At 42.9% G+C, this 26,751-nt stretch overlaps 1 protein-coding gene across 2 annotated transcripts in view; it reads right to left on the bottom strand.

Annotated features, from left to right (window-relative positions):
• ANKRD10 (ankyrin repeat domain 10) overlaps positions 1-24,688 on the bottom strand; it is a gene marked incomplete at both ends in the record, with an annotated part of 32,044 nt that extends 7,356 nt beyond the window's left edge. For both annotated transcript variants that reach the window (XM_079721815.1, XM_079721816.1), the window contains 4 exons: positions 5,222-5,457; positions 16,990-17,081; positions 20,807-20,959; positions 24,479-24,688. In XM_079721815.1, coding sequence (XP_079577941.1) covers positions 5,222-5,457; positions 16,990-17,081; positions 20,807-20,959; positions 24,479-24,688 — 691 coding nt within the window. The remainder of the gene's footprint in view (positions 1-5,221; positions 5,458-16,989; positions 17,082-20,806; positions 20,960-24,478) is intronic.
• Between the last annotated feature and the right edge of the window lie 2,063 nt (positions 24,689-26,751).

Raw genomic sequence — 26,751 nt, 5'->3', positions numbered from 1 at the left:
TCCCCCAGAGGTGGAGTCCTGACCAGGTGTGACCACTGCCTAAGAAGCCCCTCATCCTTGACCTTGGAGCCAGTAAAGATGCTCCATTCGGGAAGGTGCCCAGGGCAACACAGAAATCCGCATCTGAATTTTCATCTAAGACTTGAGAGTTGAAAAAAACTCCTAAAGCCAGATACCAGTGAGATTCTAAAACTATATAAACTATTTCTGATCAAGAAGTTTTAAAACAGAGGAAAAGCCTTCCTTAACTTTTAAAGACAGGGAGGGGTCTGCAGCATTACAGAAACTGCCATCAAGGAAGCTTATTTTCGTGCTGGCTAGGTCTCCTTAGGAAGATGTGCCTTTACTGCACAAGTGGCACCCCACTCATCCCAAGATGTAGAACATGCACACAACAGGATTTTGATTGCCAGGCACATTTACAATGCACATCTAGGGCTCATGAGAAATGCCTCATCAGACTTAACTTTTAAGGAAAGGAAATCTCTTACTAGGCAAAAACCAGTCTACACAGTCCTGTGCTTTAAAACGTGGACACTTAGTTCGGTAACAGGGCACCACTACCTAGACACAACCCACACGCTGACACCATGCGATGTGCGGACAGTCAAGCCCTTTCACTCAGTGTGTCGAGTGCAGCCTAGGGCCAGGGGACCGACTGGTGGTTCAGTCCTCTGCGCCTCTTGAGGGGGCCAGGGTGGGAAATCCTAGGTGCTGACCCACGACCAAGGTTACCTCACACCCCTCTGGCCTTCCCACTGAACTGGGAGCTCTGACCATTGGGGAACCCTATTCCCCATGAAACGAACCAGGAAGGAAATGTTCCCTTAGTGGTTTCCCCGCATTACTAATTACAACTGTTCTCTTCTACTACACAGTACATTTTACCCAAATAACTACCTTTGCAAAGAAAGGTCCTGTTAAAATCACAACGGCACATAAAGCCAGTAGGAAGGTGGTTCTACCACACGGTGACCTTTCCTGGGACTCCTGCCATGGCCCCAACTGCAGCAGACTGGGGGTGGGGAAATTCAAGAGGGCAGGTTAGTGAATATGCCAAGGACACGGAGAAGCAGTGACAGTTGTGGAAACACTAACGAGGGATCTGGGGTTCTGTTAAAAGAACACGGAAGGGAAGGTGCATGTGACACAAACCACCCGGAACAAAGCGTGCCAGGACCTGGCCCTGGCTGATTCCCGCTGCAGCTGCCACAATGTGCAGAGGAAGAGGTGCATGAGGTTTGCTGAGCTCAAGACTAAAACAGAAAATCACTTGGTTGTTAAATGTCATTCATTCAGATTGTATTTATAAAATGCTGTGTCTTTGGGGACTGAGATAAAACAATCATTTGTTATTGCAACACAATTAGGAATGTTCTCTGGTCAAATTTTTAAAAGCAAATACAGCCATTTACTGCAAGTTTGAGAACACTAAAGATACACCAGAAGTTACTAAAGTCTTTTGTGTATGTCACATACATGGAACTACATTACCAATTTGATTTCTATCATCTGAAGTTTTAAGTCATTAGCTAACCTGTTATCACTTAACAAGCTCGTTAAGCCACACCCATCCTCCTTTCTCCTTGTCTTTTTAAGCCTGGTCAAAACGAACAATTCAGAGCAGAAAGTGGAGGGAGATTCTCTATGTTAAATTCATCCTGGGGATCATCTGCTGAGCAACTTCCTACTGCTGACTTGAAGCTAATTCATGATGTATTTTTCCTAAACGGTGTTTTACATTAAATACCTAACACGTGACATATGAGATGCTAAGCTCAGTAATACATCTATTTGACTAAAACAAAACCGTGAAGTCAACTTAACACGTGAGGTCTGGTACCACCACAGCCTCCTACTGATGGCAACTGTTAACCCAAAATAAAACTGTAGGTCCCTGGGTCAGTTTGTAACTCACACTGCCTCTCCCCAGTGAACACTCTGGAGCTGCACCCCAACAATTATGGATTTCATTAACAAGATGAAAAGTTTCTCTCATGGATGAGAGTGGCATTCTTCTCTATCCTGGATCATTGATAATTTGGACAAGTTTTCCAGGAGTACATTTGTGAGTAATTGCAGTTACTCCTGAAGATTAACTAGAATGCTAACAGACCTAACACAAATTTTACTGAGCAGCTGAAGTCCCGAGGTCCACCTGTCATTCCATCCTGAGCAAATGGTTGGTAAACAGGGAGGAAAAGAAAACCCAACCAACCCAAAACCTAGTTATATACTGATACTTCCTTGCACCATCCTAAATGAACAAAATCCATACTGGGGAAAATATTACCCCGAAGTACTTTTCATTTATATCAACCACCCACATAGCTTTGGATTTTATTTCACCTTCGAGAGGTTGTGGCCACAACTATCACATCTGTGTACTGACCAGAGTGCATTCTGATACTGGTGTGAATGACCACATGAAAGGCATTTAAAGTATGAATGTCTGTAGTACAACTTGCTTCCAAGGACAGTCTGTTATTTGAGCAGAACAATTTATCACTGCATTGCGTTCTCTTACATCAATAAGGTTTCCATGGGAAAAATTACTCCGATTACCTTAAAATATCTGAAAACAGTTTATTAAGAGAGAGATCCTACTCTCTATGGAGAGGATCACATTCGTGATTCCAAACTTAAGAAAAAAGTTAGAGTCAAATTTACAGGACACATACATCTTTAAGAGTTGGCTTAGCCAGAAAAATTTCTGGAAGTGATTGCTTTTGTGAATATATATTCCACACTAAAAACATCAATATGTGTAGTTATTAAATTCTAGTAAGACAGAACAGACTAAGTTTATTGATAAGGTCCACGCTATGCATTTATGTAGCCAAGATATTATTCCAGGCATCTATTTTTAAAACGGCAAATGTAACTGCCCCCCAAAAAGATTTAAAATTTCTCTAAATACTTTTACATGTGAAGTTATTCAAAAATGTATTTTATATGCATATGTTACACAAGGGGGTAAACACATTTTTTTACTCTGGCATGAGAACTAAAAACTTACCTACAAAATGAGCAATTCAGAATGAACAAAACCTCAAGCTCATACATTTATATAGCAAATCAAAACAAGATGTCAGAAATTAAATGAAAATGAACTAAAGCAACATACAAAAAAATAAAACCCTCACACACACAAAAAAAAACCCCAGTCACAGAATGTAAATAACTATACAGCTATTGAAGCCAACTATTATTTCACTTAGAAAGTTCAGGCAGTTGGGAAGAAAAACCTTGTTTCAGTCACTGAGAATTACTGCCCCAATACCCCATTCACGGTGAGTATGTTATGGTAAAAAGAAAAAAGAGAAAAGAAAAAGGAGTGCAGGGGCAAGGGTGGGACGAAGGCCCATCTGTCCTGCATGCACATTCACACACATGCACAATCTTGAGTGACATGTGGGATGAACCTCAGGGGCCAGTAGCCAAGCGAGGGCCCGGAAACAGGAGCTGAGAAGTCAGGTGCATGTGCTGAGGGTGAGAAGACCCCGCCTCTCCACGTGCACTGGAGCAGCACTCAGGCAAACTCAAACGCCAGCCTCCAACCCCATTTTCTTCTCAACTGGCATCCTCGACCTGAGCACTAGAAATGGGCACTTTGGGAAAGCTGCACTGTTGAGTTTAATGTGCAAAACACCAATCTCTAACCCAGTCAACCAAGATGAATCCCTGTCTAGAGGAGGAAAATAAAATCTCCCAAATACCTGCATGATTATTCAAACCCAATTTGTGCACCCCCGGGGGCTAGGAAACAAGTTCTTAAGTTTTAGGGATCCTTGGAAAGGCTTGAAAGAGATACTTCAATAAGAAGATACTGGCCAATTCAACCGAACTTAAAACCTGATGAGACTAGTTTAAAACTCTTTACGTACATTTGAGTCTTCTTAGAATGTTAAGTGACATCTTTTTTAAAAAACTAAACAGAATTTAAGATTTATCCTATACACTAACATGATATGGACACCCGCCCAATTCTTGCATGAGGTCATAGAGTGAAGCTAACAATACCATCCCAAAATTATTAACCAGGCATTAAACAAAACAAGGAATATTTTTTGAAGTTTAGACATACCTTCAGGTTGTGCATGTGATTTTTATACCTTTCTAAAAACTATTAGGCCCGTAACTTACAAAAGCTATGAATTTGAGAAACTATTAAGTTCATACATTCATTTCTATAGAAAAGTCACATAATCCCAAGTTTTTATACGGACCAACATTTTAAAAGTTGTGAAGGAGATGATGCAGTTTTATTGACTCTGTAGGAAAGATGTTTTTGTTTGAACAGACTCCAGTTACACAAAAGAGGCAGCGCCCTGGAAAGAGGATAAAGCTGACACATTAAAGTCAACTGAAACCAGCCACTCAGGTTTTTCTCAGACTATACATGTACAGTTGTTTTTTTTTTTAAAGCCAAAGGGCACAACTTTGTATTTATCTTCAGCAAAACTTATCTGAGCGCATAATTTCACCATGATTACTTTTCACCATCATCTCTAAATTACCCTTTCCATGTAAGCTTGCTAAATATTCCTGCCATGCTAGTAATTCTTATTTTTTTTCCCCCTAAATGAAAGGGAGATTTTTTTCCCTCAACCGTAAAGAGTGACTAACTGACTCTGCTTATTTACAAACCCCGAAACTATCCAAAGATAAAAAGGTGGAAGAACACTTAAAACTAAAATAACTTACCTTAGAGACTTAAGTCCTCCATGTCAAAGTGGCACACCGGGCCTTGCTGTGACAAACACACACCACACTGTGTCCAATGCAAACATCTACCTTCCCAGATGTGAAATTATATTTTACTATCAGACTAACAATTGTTGTTAAGCCCAGGAAAATTCACAGGAAAAAAAAAATGAGGCACGGGGCAGATTTTTTTTTAATAGTTGTATTTCAAACAGGTACAACAAATGAGAAAAATCTAATTCATGGCAGGTAAACCTGGGTGTGCAGAAAGTTATATACACACATTTACACTTCAGCTGTCAACACTGCCCTCTCATATCCTCCCCTTTCGTTAAATGGCCAATCTTCAAAGTGGCAACACAGGAAAAACTCCTCCATCACTGCACCAGAGTCCTCCGGGCACAGTACCCCTTACGTGAAGGAGTCATCTCGAAGGCGCTTTCAGCCATAAAAAAGAAAACACGTTAAAGAAAGGAAACAAGTTTGCTCTCTCCCACCCACAAAGTGGTCTCACCTGTGGTTCGAGCTTTCTTTACTCCAAAGGGTTCCGAATCTTCCAAGCATCTCTTGCGATTTGTTCCCACACTAATGTGATTAGGAAATACATTCGGATGGCCCCCATTTAAGGGGCCACTGTTATAGAAAGGATTCAGATGACAATTCTGGAGGTTCAAGAGAAACTGGGTACACTCTTGGAAACCCTGGGTTTGAGCAATGTCTGCTGCCGTCAGGCCACTGGCATTTCTCAGGCTGTACGACACAAAAACACTGAATTACATCCCATTACCATTTTCATCGGGTCTCTGTTCCTGCTGAACTGACTAACTATCTGCAGGTGATATGAAAGAGCATACAGATTTACAGCAAGTCTGAATTAAAGAAGGAGTTACTCATCCTAGCTCTGTAACTAACTTCTCTCTTATGCACATTTGATTACTAAGCAAGATTTGGGAGATAGTAATTTAAAAATCAATATACTAAAGTTTAAAAAAAAGGCATCTTCCTATTTAACTTCTCAAAATCATTTTTTATGTAAGTCTGAAGAATGTAAATTTATGCTAACTTCAGACTTAACCTGAAACTGAATTCTATATTATCTGCACTTAATTTTAATAATCCATTCCTTTAGCTCGAGTAAAATCATAACAAACAAACATGTACTGAATTGTCCATGGCATTTATAACAGCTGGCTTCCTAAAAACAAAGGCAACTGGCTTAACAACAAGCCAGAATTTGTGCTAACATGTGACACTATAAGTGGAAGTTTAGAAGGATGTCCTGAGACTAATTTATCATCAGACTGGAGATCTGAAAAGCTGAGTTTTTTGTGTTTTGTTTTTTGGCCTTAGGAAAACTTGCAGAAGTTCAGAGCATTTGAGTGGGTGTTTCCTTCTAATACTGTCCTAGGAACTCATCTCCCTAGGCTGAGTCCTACCATCAAAAAGAATCAACAGCATCCTACGTGGCTAATAACATTAACAAGTAAAGGTCCGATGTCCTCTGCATTAGCTAAGAGTCAGACTAAATCAGAAGTGGTGGCAGAATATAAATGAAAGTTCCAAATAAGATGAATACGAAAGAACCAGTTGAAATTGTGAATCTTAACTAGGAAACAATAAAAACTGAGCGAACAAAAGCAACTCCACATTGAAGTTCCCCTGGAAGGCAAGAAAATACACTGCTCTGTGAAATAAGTCTGTAAAAAAGCAAGACAGCTTGTCAGCTGCACGCTGACCCACTGAAACTGGAGAAGCACTGAAGGGCCGAGGCAGTACCACACCTCCCAGCGAGCTCTGCCACACACAATGCAGCTGTGACCAAACACAGGCTCGTCTTGTTCCCTAAAGAACAGGGCACAACCCTGGATGCTTTTTCCCTAGATTAACGTGAATGAAAAAAAAAAGCCATTTCAGGGAGAAAACTACAGAATCAGGGACAAATAAGGATTTTTCATTTTAAAGATAATGATAACCCCGGTATTCCTATTTCCAGCCATCATACTCAGAAGGTTCCAAACTCAGAAATGAAAAATCTATATACTTTTGGACAATCACTAAATATGTTTCCACTTTTAAAAGCATGAGATAAAGAAATGTATCACACATTCTGAAGAAAGGCAAAAGCCCAAACTCAATCTGATCAAATATAAAAGAGACAAGACTTGAAAATCCCCAAAACCAACAATATTTTCTTAAAAATGTAAGGCAGCTGTGTGCAGGGCTACTGGGAACTAAAACTGACATTTTATTTGATTTATGGCTATGATTTCTGATAAACATTATTCTAAAATTTCATAATATTTTGATATATGAATTAAATAGAGAGGAAATATCAAAGTTTGGGTAGAGTGAATTACATTAGTTATGTGTACAGAAAATGATCACATACTTGATTTCTAATATCAACATATTATAGAAATTTAACATTCAAGCAAGTGTAAAACTGGATAATTTTTTTAAATGGTGTATTTCATTTTCAGAAGACATCATGAGTGAATGGTCCAAAAAGGTCTACTCTATCAAGAATGTGAACAGAATAAGTAGCCGCAATAAAATTTAAAAAAAAAATTTAACTCTACACAATTTGAAAAGACAAAGACCCAGAACATATAAGCAAAGTTTAAAAAATGATCATTTCTATAGATAAATATGAACTTGCTCTCCAAAAATTAAAGAATACAGAAATGAGAAGCTGCTGCTTAAAATCAGGACAAATAACGCTGACAATAAAGATTACTCCTCAGTGGATGAGAAAATAAAGAACAGCACACAGATTTTTTAAAAAGGCATTTACCACCCTGAATGCCAGTTCACTGAAGAAAGCTGAGATGCTCAGGGAGCACGCCAACTTTTCTAAGTCACTGAAAACAAGAACATCCAAACTACACTCAATTCCTTTACTCTCAATTCAGAAACTGAACAGCAGACTGAATCTGAGTTAGAATAGCAAGTTTACTGTTCTTCCAAGGAAATATAGCCTTAAAGAAAAAGAGCAAGTGCGTGCCAATATCCGGAGACCACGGAGACTGTAAATGTCTGAGTGGGAGCACCTGCCTGCACCTGAGAGAACAGGCAGCGTCTCCTGCCCTGTCTCCCACTACCACGAGTGGTCCCAACACTTGCACATCACTCGGCTTGGACGAAGCCAGTCAGATTTCCAGGTGGTGTGAAGTATTATCTTCAAAACTCGAAAGAACAGTCACTAGAGTCAACTCATGCTATGTACTCCTCATGTGTGGACCAAGCAAGTAAGAACAATCACAAGCCGAACTGAACTTCAACTGGTTCCTCATATAACTCTGAGGGATCTAAAGAGTGATCCAAAGGAGAGTTCAAAACATTCCAGAAAATGTAGGGACAGATATCAGAATCTGGGACGTAAGGTAACTGGAAAAATTAACTGGGAGATTATAATCTTGGCACTATCCCTACAGTAGTAGTATTAGAAACAGGGACATGCAGTATCCCTTCTCCACTTCTGGTGAAACTGCAGAAGTCTTCAACTATATTATTTCTCAGTTACTAAGGACTGAATGTAACCTTCAGTTTAATAGTGTTTACGTTCCTCTAAAGCAGAAAGATCCGTTAATACCTGACTCTGGTACAGGACAGCAGAACCTCCCACTTCCCTCTCCCACCTCCAAATGCTTTCCTTCCCATCTCCTTTCCTACGTACCCCCATTCATTCCTCCTTTCTTTACCCGAAGTTTAACATGCTAATTCTGCTCTGCTCGTATTTAAAAACTTGCAAGTGGCTCTGCAAGCGTAGGGTGCACAAAAACTGGGTGGCAAGGAATGACTGGGATCACCAATCCGGGGCAGGCACTTTTTCTGTAAAGGGCTGGACCGCAAGGACTTTAAGCTCTACAGGCCACAGTCTCCATTCTCTCGTTGTAGCCTGAAAGCAGCCTTAGATGATGTGTGAACACAGCACTGGCTATGTTCTAATAAACCTTTAGTTACTGGCACTGAAATCTGAATTTCATATATTTTTACATGTCATGAAATATTATCCTTTTGATTTTTGTTCAACCCTTTAAAAACATAAAAATCGTTCTTAGTTCATGGGCCATACAAAAACAAACAATGGGCTGGACCAACTGAGTAACATTTGACCAACAGATGATACTGGTAACTAGTCCTGTACTCTTTTACAAAATTTTATTTTATAGAAGTATGTTGATTCACAATGTTAATTTCTGCTGTACAGCAAAGTGATTCAGTTATACATATATATATACACACATACAGACACACACATTCTTTTTTATATTCTTTTCCGTTATGTTTCATCACAGGGTGTTGCATACGATTCCCTGTGCTGTACGGTAGGACCCTGTCGCTTATCCATTCTATACGTAACAGTTTCCACTGCTGACCCCGAACTCCCAGTCCTTCTCTCCCGTTCCCCCTCGCTCTTGGCAACCCCAAGTCTGATCTCTGTGTCTGTGGGTCTGTTCCTGTTCCGTACAAGTTCATTTGTGTCATACTTTAGATTCCACGTATAAGTGGTAACACATGGTGTTTGTCTTTCTTTTTCTGACTAGTCCCCTACTCTAAATAACAGATGCCTATGGGTTCCTGAAAACTGTCTCTCTGGAAATTTTATGCACTATTCAATTCAAACAAAAAAATAACTTTTTAAAAGTTGCCAAATCTGTTAAATCACAAAATGTTAAATATCAAGAGAATATTTAAAGGTAAACTTTAGAAGAATGTAAAATAAAAGACCTTGAGAGAGCATGCAGAAGAAATAATCATTCCTACTCCATCTGAGTGTTTTCTGTTAAAAGTTCTAAGTGTCTTAGGACTGAATTGGGCGACGTGCTTAATATAAATGGGGCGGAAACTGTCTTTACAGGTCTGAATTCCTCAAGTCACTTCTTAATACTTAATAAGTAGAAAGGGTTTTCAAACGTATTTCACAGAGGCTGAAAATCACGTGCGTTTCTAGGTGAAGAGCAGCATAAAGAATAACTAAGCGGTATAGTTCTTAAAACACTTTAACAAAAGAGGCTCAGGTCTTTAAATGCATTTTTTAATATATGCTCTCCTATTTGTTAAGCATATTTCAATTTTAACGTTTTAAGAGTTGAAACAGTTATCCTGGTTAAAATGTATCATCAATTTATTAAGCCTTCAGCTCTATTTAGTGTTACAAGTTTAAGCAGATATTAAACCTAAGCAACCCTCCATGATGTTCCTAAAATCCAATGGGAGCTGGGTACATGAATGTGATTTAGGATTTACAGGTTCTATGATAATTTCACATTTGAATTTGGTCTTTTCTTCTGTTACAGTACTTTTTAAAGAGTCAAGCCTTCACTCTTCAATCCCGAGATATTCACTGCGGGTGTGATATGGCCACACTGCACTCACTGCTGGCTACTCCTAGCAACCCCAAGTGAGGGGCTGCTAAAGACAAAGTTAATCTGAACTGTGGTCTTCACACACTAGTCCAAATGGAAATTTTCAGTATCTGGAAGATACTGTTCAAAATTACTCTCAAAAACTGTATTTTGCATGAAAATTGGGGTACTAATGAAAGTGTACACAATATTTTTAGACTAAATCTTTAAAAAACACACACGTGAATTTCCTGCCTTTGGTTTACTGCACTTGGGCAGATGACGCCTGATCTAAAATGTACCTCTGTCTATTTCGCACAGCAAAAAGCCCCATGGGGGACGTGCTGTGAGCTAAAAGCTCCAGTTCACCTTTCTGGTCCCCTCTGGTATCCGTTTGAAAAATCTTTGAAAATGGGCAGAGATTTTAAAAAATCAGACACCAGTCAACTGGATGTCCAAATTGGGTCTAGTCTGTTGAAGTTTTAAAGCTGACTTTCTTCAAAAGTTGACACGATCAGGTTCTTAGACTAGTAAAAATCAACTTGCTACAGTTTGTCACGGAAGCTATGACAACCTTCCCCGAGACTATGAAAAGTCACTTTGGGCAGGCTACCCATTTTCTCCCAGGAGTTCCTAGTGTTCTTTCAAAATTGCAATATGAAAACATGGGAAGACATAGATTAATATTTACTGTGAATTATTTATTCTGCTGAATAACTGGCAAAATAAACTTTTTAAAAACTTTACTAAAGTTAAAACATAAAGGCTCATATACTATATTTTCTGTAATAAAATTCTGAATAGAATGTTAAGCCTTATTATACCTAAGAATGTCTCCCCAAAGAACTTTAAAACAAAACTCCACTCTGCTGCCAGCTAATCCCCCATCTATTTTCCACTTATAGTGTCACAACATCAGAATATGAGAAGCCATTCTAATAAGTTTTTCTTTTTTTTTTTTAATTTGCAAAACCACGGATCAGGAAGTATCTGAAATATACTTTTCAGAATCTGAGTTGTCACATCACCTTCAGGATGTTTTCTTTTTTGTTAATGCCATGTGACAATAAAAGATAACCACAGTTTTTATATAAATAATATTTCTGTTAAAATTCTGATCTCAACTTAACTATTGTTAGTTTACAAGTAAATAGGTAGATATCATAAATTAGGGTAAGCAAAGCATGCAAATCTAAAGAATCTATATCTGAACTCCTAGATTAGCATTAAAACCAATCACCGCAACAAATACCTCAACAGTATGCCTCGAGTGGAGAAAGGAAGCCATACTGAACATTCAATGCCACAACTGTAAGGTTTTCGGAGAAGCACCTGTGGCAGTTTCAGCAGTTTCTATATGGAATGCTCCCCCTTTCTAGGATTACTTGAAAAAATCAAGTCAATTCGAATTACGTAGCTGTAAAACATTGACATGTGTAGTTTTTACAGATTCAGAATCTTCTGTGTGATTTAAAACGGGCAATGGTTCATAAAACAGGAAACTTAAATAATAAGGGATCACATATTTGCAGGCAACATTTTGATTAAAAATACATATACATACATGAGGTGCAGAAGCACATTTACTGAGCGTAAGCCATTGTCATGTGACCACCTTGACCAAGAGCTATTGCTCTAAAACACTGCCTTTTCAATTACTTCCAGTAATTTTTAGCATGAAGCCAATTTAATTATGTCAGTTATTTCAACAAAAGTTTAACAGTATGGACTAAAAACCATTAACTCACGATTCTGGTTACTTTAAAATTTGGTATGCTGTATCTCAAATACATTAGTAACTATTCCTAGATGGAAATAAGCAAATACATGGAATCATTAAAAAAAAAAGATAAAAAAACATTACTAAATGTCCATTTGTACAGACAAAACATTACAAACATCTAAAATTTCTTCAGTAAAAGGAAAACGTGTATTTTTAACCCTTTGGTATCCAAACTCTTTAAATACGTAATTATGAAGACTTTCTTAAATATATTCTTCAGGTAACAATAGGAAGAAACGATTTTTTAAAGTTTCTACTTGAATAAATTTGGTGCCAAGTTTTCAATTCAAGTTCAACATGACTGAGAATAGTTTTATGTTGCAACTGAACTCCAGCTATGTTTGCATACATTAAAATATAACAGCATCATTCAAAGAGTCTGATGAAATATTTAACCTGCTCCCACTATAATTTAGCAAAGGAAAAGACATCTGAATTTGGAAATCATTGGTTTTACTTGAAAGCACTATATAACAGCAGTGCTTAAACAAATATTACAACCTATATATTATTCAAGCTGTTATGAAAAACAATCAAAATTCTAAACTGAATTTGTCAACAACTCTAGAATACTGTCAGCCTGCCATCTCTCTGCTCCTTTCCAGCAGGCAGAACTTCATCAGCTATCTCAGGAAGTAATTCCTCCACCTTGCCTGCAACAGTTTAATAAAAGGAAAAAAGAGCCAGGAAATTGCAAGATCAGACAAGACTGTGTAGTGACAAGTAGGTCAGGGAGGGAACACTAGGTCAGGACTGGAATGCACACGATCCAAGATCAGAAACCACTAATTCAGAGTTACACTGCTAATAAATTTCATGGTTGGACTATTATTCTGAAGGGCAAATAGGTGAACAAATGAAAAGAAACCACAAACTTCAAACATGAATAAATGTCTAATGAAGTCTGCCAAGGGCAAAAGCTGCAAAACAACTTCCGACACTAATATTAAATATGCTCATCACACGATTTGCCCTAATGAAAATTTTGCTTCTAGACAGAGCTCTACGGGTAAGCAAATAAAGGTGGGTCATAAACATGGACCCAACTAAACCAATTCCATTTCAATTAAGAATTTTTAAAAGTTAAGCAAAATACTTTTTTCTGCAACATTCAAAAAAGTCTATTATGATCACATTTTAAGACTTCTGTTACTAAAGCCAACTGTGTCTATTTTCTAAATTAGGCAAGAAAGACTTTTTCAGAGTGAATCACTGAACTTGCTTATATAAGGTCATAGACGCTTCTCCAGCTATCTGATGATCATAGTTAAGTTCCTCTTGGGATGAAAATAGTTAAGTTAAAATATATGTAACCCATTGGAAGATCTGGTTACCACAGAATCAATGGCTTCTACAGAAATGTTCTCCTACAAAAAGCTATGGGACTTTGCCACAACATAATTAAACACTGGCACCTGGTATAATGTGGTATTAAAATGGACTAGCAAATTGGCCTTAGATGCAAGCAATTCTGAATCTCTAAATCCCACTAAATCCCTTTATTTCTACTCTGAGCCATCAAAAAAAAAAATCTACTTTTATATCTGGTTGATATGGAAACATTCTCCACTACATCTCTCAAGAAAATAAAGACAAAAATAACCAAAATCAGTCAGTGCCAAAATACTAAAAGGAAAGATAATTCAAGGCTAGAAATGTGTACTTTACAAAAGTTGTTTGTAAAAGATCTTTTTAAAAAAATTTATTTATATATATATATATATATATATATATATATATATATATATATATATAAATTTTTCTTTTGTAAAAGTAAATGCAACACATAAACATTCAGGATTGATGCCAATCTTTTGGAGTCAGGGAGGAAATGTTTGATTGAATCACCACGCAGGCTACATTCATCTTCCACTGGCATGACTAGAGCCCCCAAGTCACCTGAACAGAACAGTGCCCAGCTGGCCTGTGGGAACACAAATAGGCTCTCTTGCTTCTCTTCACTGGCCACAAAAAAGGTGGTCTTAATTATCAGCAGACAGCAAATTTTCAAGAGTCCTTCTCTGAAATCACATTAAAACTTAGTTTTATATTGTCACTTATTTGATCATCCAAAAGAAAAATAAGGCAACAACTTTTCCGTGTTACTGTATGTCCTTCTTCCAATCAAACACCCTTTGTGTGTAGCAAGTAGCATTCAAATCCTGGCTGCAATGAAGAACTGAACTGCCATATAAGCAAAGTTAAGGATGATGACAGTTTAACTTACTTAATGAAAACTCCCTACTTGAGAAAAAATGAGAGTGAGAAGCATCTGTAGAGGTTTAGATCATTTAAAGTATACAAACATTTAGTCTGGTCACAGAACTTACACTTAATCCTGTGTGTTTTTATTTTTAGATGTAAACAGTGGCAAGTAACAATGACAATCATTTAAGGAGAAACAAAACCTCACATGAAAAAGAAAACTTGGCACCAAAACTCAAGATGTAAAATAAGAGAAGAAAAAGAAACTCCATCAACATACTCACGTGTGGTGCTAGAAAATGTGCTACGATGCACAGCAGCTGACATGCGTTATCTTACGGATGCAGCCTACATTGACAAGTAGGTTATGTAACAAACGATTCTAGCCACAGATGCCTGGTACACTTGCCCTCACCATTATCTACCCCATGACCAAGAAAGCAGCAACTTCAGATTTTGGCCACTTTACGTAGCAAATATATAAAAAGCAAAGTAGGAATTAACAACAAAATTATTAATTACCACCAAGTGTGATAAAATACTGATACAAGACAGCTTTTAATCTGGTCACGGAAAAAGGAAAAATTTCCACCAACTCCTAAACACTATAGCATGTAATATTAAAATTAATAATCTGGCTCACTTTGAACTGGAAACAAAATAAGTTAACTTCAAGTAAGTAAATTAATTCTGTGCCCCTTGATGACCTTAAAAGAAAAAGGCATTTTATTTGCTAGGACTACACTTTACCATATGAGCAACATAACAGGAAACAAATAGAAGAGATCTAAGTACCATAATTTGGGGGAATCAAACTATTATTTGTTGGTAGACTAAAAGTGTTAAACTATAAAAATGTGCAGAATAGATATTAAAAAGCAATGTACAATTTAGCTTACTGGCGAAACTGACATTTTATCTAGATGTTAAAACTAAATAACCACATATACAATAGCAATAAATAATGATTACTTGTGCTCTATCTCCGGGCCAAAGACATATAATTTTAAAAATTGCTTTTGGCTAGGTGGCTCAGGCTAAATATTTCTTCTAAAAAATATCTGAAAGTTCAGTCAAGGGAAATCACCATATGCAGGGTCTTGAGGGAGTGGCTCTTATACTGAGAAGGAAAAACAAACTGGCACTCGAGGCCATGCTCAGTCACACTTGGTGGGAAAGAGACACTCGAGGGTCCTGTAACAAGGACAGAATTGTAAATAAAATGATCTCATTTTAAAAAGACACCTATTAAAAAAAGGACATAGTGCAAGAAAGATATTTATTGGTTCAAAGGATTAAGCTATCCATTAAAATGAATAAAACTAACATCTTAGTAATAAAATGCTCAGGACCAATTAGAGTACTGTTTAGAAAAATAAGTCACTGAAAAGATCAACTTCTAATTATTCATTATTTCAATAAATGACAATTAAGGAATTTAATCAATTATTTTACGACTCTGTATTTTATAATCAAAGCTTCTGTTATTAAAATTAAAGATTTAAGTTTTAAATCTAAAAAACAGCTAAGAAAACTGCATCTACAACTTTGCTTTAAAGCAATGCAATGAGAATCATCTTGATGTTTTCTAAACTGTGTAATATATATTCATATTATCAATTGTTTTTACATTACCTTAAATTATAACTACATATGAAGTCACAAGGTTCCCTGCAATGTAACAGTTAACACAGGTCATATTTGTAACACTAAATGGCTACATAGTAAATGATCCAAGCCCAAATTAATGTCTAATCTTAATAATAATACTTAATGAAACAGAAGCTAAGATACTAAGAGCCTAATGATAGCCCTTGGTGTCAGACAGGCCTTTCATTAACCTATATGGTTCTGCTGTCCAGGATCTGTTTTCAATATTTATTATAATACAGAGTCAAAACAATGAAGTGGAAACCAAAGGGTTAAACTAAGTCAGTTTTGTGGGTTTTATTTCTCCCAAAGTCTAAATTTTCACATTTCCAATCAGAATAAAGTGGTTTGTAATTAATTTTTATGAAATATTCAAGACACTCAAGGTAAAACAAAAAAGCTGATATTATCATAGTTATTTTGGTTATTACAGCTCTATAGCTTACACTCAATATTTAAGGGTGAAAACCGCATCCATTTTGTTAATGCTGTGAACTGCAGAAGAAAAATTTTTACAATGAATCTTTAAGAAAAAGTTAATACAAATGAATTAAATACTGAAATAAATGTATAATGCCATGGCTAGCTAATGATTTGCATACAAGATCACATTTTAAAATTAATACACTTAAATGTTAATACTGTTCTCTCAAGCTAGAAATAAGCCAGTTGATGTAAACTGGGCTAAAACAAGGATATTCTAAAATAATGCCATCAGTATCAAAAACTCAGAGTGAGTTTTTAAGTCTTTAATGTGTACAGTTCCATTTTACAAGGAATTATAAAATCATTAAAGAATCATAATAGGTTTTAAAACATAAGATGTTCTCATATCTGCTAAAAGGTGAGGAAACCATCTTTTTAGCAAAATTAAGAAAAGCTAGCTGTCTGCAAGAATTTTTTTGAGCCAGAGAGGCCTGAAAAGATATTCTAATCCAATTCGAGGCACTCATTCTGAAATTAAAACTTGGCAAAGTTTGTAGACTTGCCCACAGGGACACAACTAGTCAATGGTACAGTCAACAATGCCAGGCTCCAAATTTAATGAGTTAACTGTTCCTTCCACCCTAATGTGCTCTCTCTCTCACGGCAAGAACGCTGAGGCTGCTGGGATTCAGCCCCTTCTGCCAGTGGTCAACTCAACTCACACAACACCTTGCTCACTGACGCCAACTGATCTAAAAAGCAAAACTCTTGAGAACAAAGCTCAGAACTTTTGCTTGCTCTAAATCCTGTCTCTAAACACGACACCCTTGACCACATCTCTGGTTGGCAAGAATAAATGAAGATGCTTACTCGGCATGAGCCCCGTTAGCCACCAGGGCATTAATGCAGTCCAGGCTCCCAGAGCGAGCCGCCTTGTGAATAGGAGTCTCGCCCTCACAGTCCTGAAACAACAAGAAGGAAAGCATTCAGATCCATACAAGACTTCCACATTCTAAAGTAATTAACGAAGGCCACGTACCGTCTCATTCCTCTGAAATAGAATAAGGTGAGTCGAATCCGAAGCAGAACACAAAGAAGTGTAGACGTGAAGAGAAAATCAAAGCAGACCAAGGAAGGAGCACGTTCCCCTGAATTCTTAGGTCAAGAACAAAAAAATCATGGGGCCTCTCCAACCATGACAGCACGTACACTCTAGGTGGCAATTTTGAAATAATTTTTATGATGGATCACAGCACAGATGCATGTAACACCCAAAATTATTATCCTCAGACCAAAAAATAGTAATCAAGGCCTAACAGCTAACGTCTGGTCTGGTCCACCCACAGGAGAGCCTGAGTCGAGACACACCAGTGCCTCCCCTGGACTATTTTATCTCGAGCCTGAATTAGGACTACACTTTAGACAAGACAGCTAAGGTTAAAGGGTCAAGAAAAAAATGGGAAAGGAGAACATAGGGTCAAACACAGGCGGCTCTGTATACAACTCAGGCTGTCTGTGATGGGGGACTTTGTTCAAGGACTTTTAGAAAGGATGCATTAGAACCTGACTGACCCTTCAGGAAACAATGTTGAAGGAAGCATAGGAAATGAGCAGACTTGGGGAAATGACTCTGAAGACTCATACAGGAATCAGAAAAAAAAAAAAAAAAAAAAAAGAATTACTTTACACTGTATGGATGGACCAAAAAAAATTGTGAAACACCATTTCATTCACAGGCTCTCAGGTAAAAAAAAAAAAAAAAAAAGGTAAAGAAAGATACAGCGATTAAGAGAAGGAAGTCGTTTCCATCAGAAAAACTGATTTAGGACTTTCTGCCTCAGAAATGCCAACTGACTAAGCAGCAACAGTTCCTGAATCACTCACATCCCATCATCACTGAATACGAACTTGGCAGCAGAAAACTACACATAATTAAGGGATAAAGACATAAAGCAGGAGTGGGGCAATGGTGCACAGTGCATGGCACTTGGAAATATTAACTCACGGGGGGAAAACTGAGGTGAGGACTAAACTAGAAAGAAGCAGCGGTAGAGCATTTCACAGAAAAATATAGTATGAAAGACTCAACCGCTTACTGGAGGGAAAAGTTATGCATAAGCTCAAAAGTGATGTAAAGTTCCAAAGAGAATAGTCCCAATTTTGAAGAAAGAAACAAAATCATGATGCTATACGGGGAACTAGCTAGTGAAATCAGACTTAAAAAACACAAGAAAAACCTACCCTATTGTCTGAAAAGGGGAGGGAAGGGAGAGAGGAGGTACACAATGAGGACAAATAAACATTACGTACACGCATTGCCAGGGAAAGTAGAGCTAAGGTTTAGGTGAGATTTCGCCAAACACCACAAAAACTCAAGGAAACTAAAAAGGATTTTAAAAGCTATCTTTGGTACAAGAAGGAAAAGGTTTTCTATACTATTTCGAGAACAGGGTGGGATAGCAATAGATGCCAGAGAAAAAAGCACAACTACCCTGTTCCTGTTTTGTGTTATACGAGACTATTGAAGCTGGGAAGGGCAGAATAAACACGATTTAAAGAAAACTGCAACCAAGAGAATGAGAGTAAAGAGCCATTTTAAGGTTACTCACATCTCAAGTTCAGACCAGTCATCTTTCAAAAATACCAAATAGTCTGTAATATGATTCTAGAACTATTGCTGGCAAACTCTGAGTCATAAAGGACAGTGGGAGAGGTGCCAGAAATCCGAAGACGGACAAGTCACCTTGAATTTTAATTAAAAAAATCTTACTTCTAATCTAGTTACAAGAAACTAAAGGCAATATCAAATGCCAGCACCATTCTAGAAGGGGTATTAAAGAGATGACTTACAAAAAGTGACACCCATGGGTAGCCACTATGGACTTACAAAAATAAACCACTTAAAAACTAACTTCACTTCCTCTTTGGGTAAACTTAGAACACTGAGCCTCCAGACAGCACATGTGAGCTTCAGTAACCCCTCATGCCAACCTTAGATATGGCAGAGAAAGTCTCTATTAAACGTGAGGAAAAGGAACTTAGAATGGTAAGAAACTAACATGCCAAAAGGAGGAAAAGGTACGCTAAGGTTCAAAAAATTATAGGCACGCAAAGAATAAGAAAAACCTGCATCTAGCTGCATAAGTTTATGTGGGAAATGAGAAAAACTGTCTACCTTGAGATGAGCCAACAGAAAGCCTACTGGGGCCTCAGGGTCACTGGGTGCCTGTCGCAGCAGTGCAAACCGACAGCCGAGATTCGGACGGGCCGAAGCTCCGCACTTGAGCCCACAGCCAACCAAGGCCCTTCCGGGAGCGGTGCCAAGACACTTAAGAAACCCAAGCGATACCCTCGTACATGAGAGGACGCGGGGATGCCGAGCCTGGTGGGCTGTTTCAACACAAGAGGAGAGCTGTAAGGAGAAGGATCTGGGGACTCTTGCCCTGGGGGCAGAGTTGAGGAGGGATTTCCACGTGGTGCTGTCGAGAGCGGCTGGGGAAGGAGAGTCTCAAACCTGTCACCTGTGGGAAATACGAGCTGCTAGAAATCATTACATGAAAAGGGGGCTCCTGGGTTTAAAAAGATTTGAAAAGCAGCGTTAGACAATTTCTTTAGATCTCTCTAAATGTTACGTAACAATTTAATGAAAATCATCATATAGAAAATTTATACTTAAAACTCCACATGAATACTGAATATTAACTACTGCTACTCACGGGCTATCCGTACTTTACGGACAGGGAGACTGAGTTACAACCAGCAAACCACTTGTCCAAGGCCAGACAGACGAGGAAGCAGCCGTGCCCCTTCTACCAGGAGAAAAGAGGGGGCGGCGGGGAGAATCCCCGAGCAGGAAGGGGACTAGTGGGGACGGGCGACGCCTAGCACCACAGTGGTACAGAGTCGCCCACTTGTAACTCCTGAGTTCACGGACCAAAGCAACAGATCAGTGGAGGAGCACGCGTGAAAGAAGGAAGAGTGGAGGGACCCAAAGAGCCGTCCCACATCCAGCTGGCAGCTTAGTAACAGGAACAGGCCTAAAATCCAGGGTCCTCCTCCCGCGCCCTTCCCACCCAGTCTCTTAAAGAGAACAAACTGCCCCCTTATCCCTCATTCCCCGCCTTCTCACTGACCCTGGTTTTAAACCACTGCTGAAACACCTTTCCTCAATTTGGTGTCCAGGAGTCACTTCCTACAGGACACCTGGCTGCTTCTCTGCGTCTGGTCATCAATCCCAACCCGCACCTGAAGCGACAACTCGTGCTGGTCAACCTGCTGATGCTACCTGAACCACACAGATGACTGCAGATGACGAAACTGCCATTCTCTTGCTGGAACACATGTGTTCTCACAGTTATCTGTGGAAACGGAGCTAAGGCAGCTGTGAGCACAGGGGCCGGGAAACCGAGGCTCAAGGCCAGGCTCCTTCAATCGCCAGCTGTGACCTTGGGCAACTCACTGTGGGGCACAGTAAGTCACGTAACAGGCGAAGGCACTCTGAACACAAGGCATTGCTATGTGACAGGCCGATTACCCACAAAGAACTTCATAAACGTAAGTTCCAGTTGGCCCACAGGTAAAGATATCAAACTCTAATTAACGCCTCAATTGAAAACTCAACACCGTGTAATTAGAACTGGAAGAAGAAAACAAACACCAGCCCCGGCCATCACGGGCACTCCCTTACCGGTTTGTTAATGCTGGCTCCTGCTTGGATCAACCAGACGAGGCACTGAGGATGTCCCCCGAAAGCGGCGATGTGGGCTGGGGTCTGTGCGTAACGGGAGGTGGAGACATCCAGCGTGGCGCCGGCTCCCACCAACTGTACTAAGCACTCCAACTTGGAGAGCAGCGGGGGGGGAGGAAAGAGGCATGAGCGTCAGTACAGCGTCGAACGTTACACAGATGAGCGACATTCTGTGATGGAGGCCAGTGGCATCTTTTGTGAAACTGTGTTTTCTGTTTAAGAAAACAGACTTAAGTCATTCCTTCCCAGTATCATACAAAAGTTAAAAGGCTTATTTAAAAGAGCATTTTCCCTCGTCCTTGTAAAAGAAAGCTGGTACACAGGAAGAGAAAGTCGAAACAACTGACACTATACAAGTTTCAATATTTTGTTTTTCCTACAACTGAAAAAGCCCAAATCAATATAATATTGTAAATCAACTCTACCCCAGTGTTTAAAAAAGCCAAAGTCAGAAAAGACTAGATTGCACATTCACAGACTTTTGTCAGAATTAAGCTTTGCCACTTGCACGCGCTATTCTAAAGAAGAAAGGTGTTGAAGTGATGGGTCGGTAAACCCTTCTCGGTCAAAGACGACTCTCCGCAGCCTGCACTGGCCGCACTGGCTGAATACTCGATGGAGGCCCAGCTCCAGATGAGCTCCTTAGGGAAAAGATGTGTGGAGCGCGTGAGAGGGCAGCGCTTCGTCTTGTCACACTGTTTGCACAGAACCCGTCCCCTGCCCCAGCGAAGAGAAAAAGGCCTAGAGCGCAGCTGAGCTCTGCCCTAGCAGGTGACTAAACCGCGAAGGCACAGGAGTCAGGACGAGACTTTGCAGCCAGGCGTCGGTACCATACTAGCTTCTGGAAGAAGGACCAGCGCACTCAACAAATACTTAGCAAGCGCCTCCCGTGTGCCAAGCGCGGCGGGAGAAGGCCTGCTGTCCTCACAGGTGTACACTGCTCCGCCCAGCGTGTCCTCGGGTCCCAGCGTGTCCTCGGGTCCCGCCTCCCTCCCGAAGCACAGCGCAGCTAGCGAGCAAGCTCTCACTGCCAGCAGTTCTCCTCCTGAGAACAGACCTCGAGCGAAGAGCAGCTACACTCGGGTCTCACCCCACGTCTCTTATCCTCTTCCAGCCATTTAAGCCTTTCCCTGTAAAGGACGCATCGCTGCCATCAACGTTGTGAGACGAATGCTCACCGTTGGCGGCACACTGATTTTTAAAACGCGACCTGTCCTCCAGGAGTCTGAATCTGAGGGTAATGGCTGATAAAGAGGTACCACTTCGGTATATTTTTATCTATCGCCTTCATCCATGTACTGAGCGAAACGTGACGGCCCATGCTAGTGATAAGATGAGCAGGGCTCACGCCCAACAGAAACGAACCAAGGATGAAAATCGCCTGGTGCGCCAGACGCGGTTAGTCTTCACATCAGCTGAGAGCTCCCTGGACTTAACGCTCGTTACCTGTGGGCTGGATGTGGAAAACCCGGTTTGGAATTTTGTAAAGATACCGTTCAAGGCGACAGCTTGTAAAGGCATGGCGTCACCAGAGTTCCTGAATGACGTCAGTCCTCTGGGAGCGAACAAGCCTCATAAGGAGGTTAGGACCCTTGTGCACAGCTGGCACGTCTCTAGGAACGCGGCCCGAGGGCTGGGAGGGGTTCACGGCGCGCGGAACGCTCGCTCGGCTGGCTCCGCACGGGCCGAGCACAGCGAACGCGTCCAGGCCCGCAGGCGGACGGAAGCTGTGGGCAGGGCGCAGGGGCACAGGACCGGGAGCCTCCGGGCAGGAGTGCGGCCCCAACAGCCTTTTCGCACAGACTGGACGATACTTTCTGCGGCCCCTTCGGTATCCCAGACTCTGCGCTCACCGTGATTAAAGCCGACTGCACGCCCTGAAGGAAATGCCTCTGGCTGCAGCTTCCGGTCTCCGGGGTTCACCTACCGCTCGCGTCCTACGGCAGCAGAGACCCCGTGCATTCTTACCGTAAAATACGCAGGCGTGAAATCGACCGCTCTAAGCGCTCTGGGCTACTGTTACTCCCCAGAGATGCCCGAAGCAGCCTCGGCCCGGGAGACAGCCTAAGTAACCACCTGTCACGAGGCCGACGTACCGGATGGTCCTACTGGGCGTCCTTCTCAACCAGGGCTGGGAGGATCGGAATCCCGAGGGGAGCCGTCTCCCAGAAAGCGGTGCCTCTTACAAGGGCGCCTGTCCCCAAAACACAAAGGCGCAAGCGGTGCTGGGAAGCAACGCTTTGAGCGTCACCTACAGCTTCCTGTAAAAGTGCACGCGGCGCCCTCGGCGGGGAGATCACCCCTCAGCCTGGAAGCCTGCGTTCAAGGGCAGAGGGCGAAGGGCGGCAAGGAGGGCGCCTTCCGTTTTGGGCGTCGAGGCTGCTTCCCCAAGGGCGCTCGCTCTCGGCGCCGGGCCCCCGAGGGCGCAGGCGGCCGGCCTCTCACCCCTGCCGTCCCGACTCCCTCTCACTCCCTTCGCCAACGTAAACCTGGCTTCACTTTGCGAGCGCGCTCGGCCCCCGCGTCCCCGAAGTTCTCCCTGTACTGTGAACGCAGCACCTCGAGCAAAGCGAAGCGGCCGCGTCAGGTGCGAAAAGGTAACTAACCACAACACAACCATCTCACCCCAAGACGGGAACACGTTTCACCATCATCCTGCCTGGGTCTCCGCAAAAGCGGTTCCTGACTTCAACCCAACCCCACCCTGTCAGGGCGAAAACGCCGTCAGAAGGCCCCGAACGAGGGTCTCCACGTCTTCGTCACGAAAGCCACTCTGGACAACAGCACGTGCACCCCGCCTCTGCGGCCACCTCTCCCAGCGAATAACCTCCTTCACCGCACGGATGAGGAAAACGCTGCCGCAGCTCGTCAGCAATCAGGGCAGCACGGTGCCCTTCCAATCTCGTGACACTTCCAACAGCACAGGTTCGCCTAAGCCGGGCGAGCCGAGTCCCCGGCGCACGGACGACATTCCACACGGAAGCCCCCAGCAGCTCGGTCCGAGCGTCACCTTCCCCCGACCCAGCCGTCGGGGGGCGCCGACGGGCTGACCACGGAAACCCTCTAACGCGACCTTCGGGCCGCGGCGGCCTCCCGCCCGGGCGTCCCCGTCGGAGGAGCGTCAGGAGGCCCCGCGGCCTTCCTCACAGAGGTTTTCCTCAGAGAGGCTCCGGACTCTCGCGCGCCGCCCCGCAGACCGCGTCTCCGCACTTCGACCCGAGCCGGCCGCCGCGGGAGGCCCGGCCCTCAGCACCGCCGGCGGCGAGGAGCCCTCACCCGCCCGGGCGGCGCCTCCGGGAAGCCACCCGCGTTCGAAGCTTGCGCCGCCGCACATGCGCCCCGGGCCCCTCCGGGTGCCGGGGCCGCCGCCGCCGCCGCCGCCGCAGGGCCCGCTTCCGCCCGCGCTCCCGGCACTCCCCGCGCGCCCCTCGGGGCCCAGACGGTCCGCGCCGCCGCACATGCGCCCCGGCCCCTCGGGGCGCCTTGGCGGCCGACCCAGCTGGCGCCCCGCGTTCCCGACACGCCCCGCGCCCCCCACGCCTCGGCCCCCGCCTTCTCCGACACCCCAGGGCAAAACCGCGGAAGATGGCGCCTTAAAGCGCCCGCGCCCACCTTGCCGAAGTGCGCGGCCCAGTGCACGGGCGTCCAGCCGTAGAAGGAGTCCTCGGCGGCCAGGTGGGCACGCGGCGTGTGCTGCAGCAGCGAGCAGAGCGCGGCCAGGTCCCCGTCGCGGCAGGCGCGGTGCAGCGGGAAACGGAGCGACAGCAGCTCCTCGCTGGAGAAGCCCGCCTCCACGCCCGCGCCCGCTCCCGCCGCCGACATGGTCCGTCACCGGAGAGCGCGGGCTGGCGAGCAGAGAAGACGCGCCAGTCAGGACCCGAGAGGTCGCCGCCGCCGTCCGAGCACAAAGGAGCGAGGGCAGCACCACCGCCGCGTCCCGCCGGCTGCCGAGCTGAGCGCGCACAGGGGCGGGGCGGGGCGGGGCCTGCGGCTCCAGGACTGGAGCTGGCGCCGGGAGACGCCGGGCCAGGAGGCGGGGCCTGGGCCGTCGGGGGCGGAGACCGTGGGCCGTGGGGCGGGGCCTACTCCTGGAGCGGCGGGGAGGGGAGGGGGGCCGGGCCAGGAGCAGGGGGCGGGGCAGGGCGGGGTGTAGGGCAGGGGACTGTGCCAGGCCGCTCCCGGTGCCCTGCAGGCGGCGTGGGCTCTGCGCCGCGCCTCCTGTCCAGACCCCAGGCCCGACAGTGTCCCGACCCCCTTTTGATAAAAAGCTCCGGGAGGCGCAGGTTTGGGGTTTGGGCCCGGCCCTCTGAGGTTTTGGCGGCGCAGCTCTAATTCGCTCAATTAATCAGGCGGGGCGTCTGCGGGGACCTGAGGGCAGTTCCCGCGCTTTCTGTCCTGCTTGTCTGGCGAGGTGCGCTGCACGTTTTCGAGAACCCATGGCAAAAACACTGAGAAACATGACAGCATGCAAGGAAATACTAAATTCTCTTTCAATGATCGAGGATCACAGATTTTTTTAAGATATTCTTTTCTGATTATGAGTAATACGTCAAAATCATCAATAGTTTCACTGTCAAGGGATAACCACTATTAACGTTTATGGCTATTTCCTTACAGTACTTTTGTAACCTTATGGTCTGTTTCACTTGTATATATTCGTTTTCCTTGTGTATATTGCTTTCCTTTTTTCTTCTGCAAAATTCGAAATCACTGTAATTCAGCTCTAAGTAGGTAACCAGATGTCTGGGAAGATATTGATGCATACGGTAGCACATTGCAGCACTAGTTAATAAAACAAGAAATTAGAAACCTAACGCCTAGCAAAGGGAAATTGTTAATTTATGGTATAAATATGCAACACGGTCATCTACTCATCACACAACAAACGTGGGTTGAATACAATAGTGGATGAAATACTGGGAAATGCTTCAGACACAGCAAAGGAGAAAACGTAGGGGGTATCTCACCTTAGTGAGCAAGTACTCATGGATGGGAAGTGCGAAGGAGACTTAGAATCTGTCTCCCATCAGTTAGATGAGGCAAAAAAGGAAATTTCAGTAATTCGAGCAATACTTTTTTGTTTGGACCAAAAAGGTAGAAGTATGCTATAAATCCATTTCGAGCTTGGTCCACTCCAGAATTCAATTATTTTTCTTTGTAAAAACCATGATGCTTTTAATCTAATTATCTCTTTAAGAGGTATACCTGGGACGTCCCTGTTGGCGCAGTGGTTAAGAATCCGCCTGCCAATGTGGGGGACACGGGCCCGAGCCCTGGTTGGGGAAGATCCCACATGCCGCAGAGCAACTAAGCCCGTGCACCACAATTACTGATGCCTGCGCACCCTAGAGCCCGTGCGCCGCAACTACTGAGCCCGCGTACTGCAACTACTGAAGCCTGCGCACCTAGAGCCCATGCTTGGCAAGGAGAAGGCACCGCAGTGAGAAGCCTGCACACTGCAACGAAGAGTAGCCCCTGCTCGCCAAAACTATAGAGAAAGCCCATGCACAGCAACGAAGACCCAAAGCAGCCAAAAAAAATTTCTTTCAAATAATTAAAAAATAAATAAATAAAATTTAAAAATTAAAAAAAAAAGATATATACCTGGGCGATGACTTCCACCCTTCCTCGGAAAGAGGCAGCCCATTTTGCAGAAGGACATAAGCACACCTTGTCATCCATAATAATGAGAGGGGATAATATTCCTTACCCTACCTTCTGCGAATGATGAATCCGAGGCAGAGATAGGCCGAGGAACTTGCTCAGGGACAAGCTGCCTGCCTGTGGCAGAGCTTAGAATAATATCCAGACCAGTTTTCAACCCACAGTTAGACTTTTTTTAACCTTGAGATTTATTTTGCATAAAGAGTCCTAAGGCCTCGGAA

Source organism: Hyperoodon ampullatus (genome assembly GCF_949752795.1).
Source record: "Hyperoodon ampullatus genome assembly, chromosome: 16".
NCBI lineage: Eukaryota > Metazoa > Chordata > Mammalia > Artiodactyla > Ziphiidae > Hyperoodon > Hyperoodon ampullatus.
This window is presented reverse-complemented; position numbering and strand designations above follow the sequence as displayed.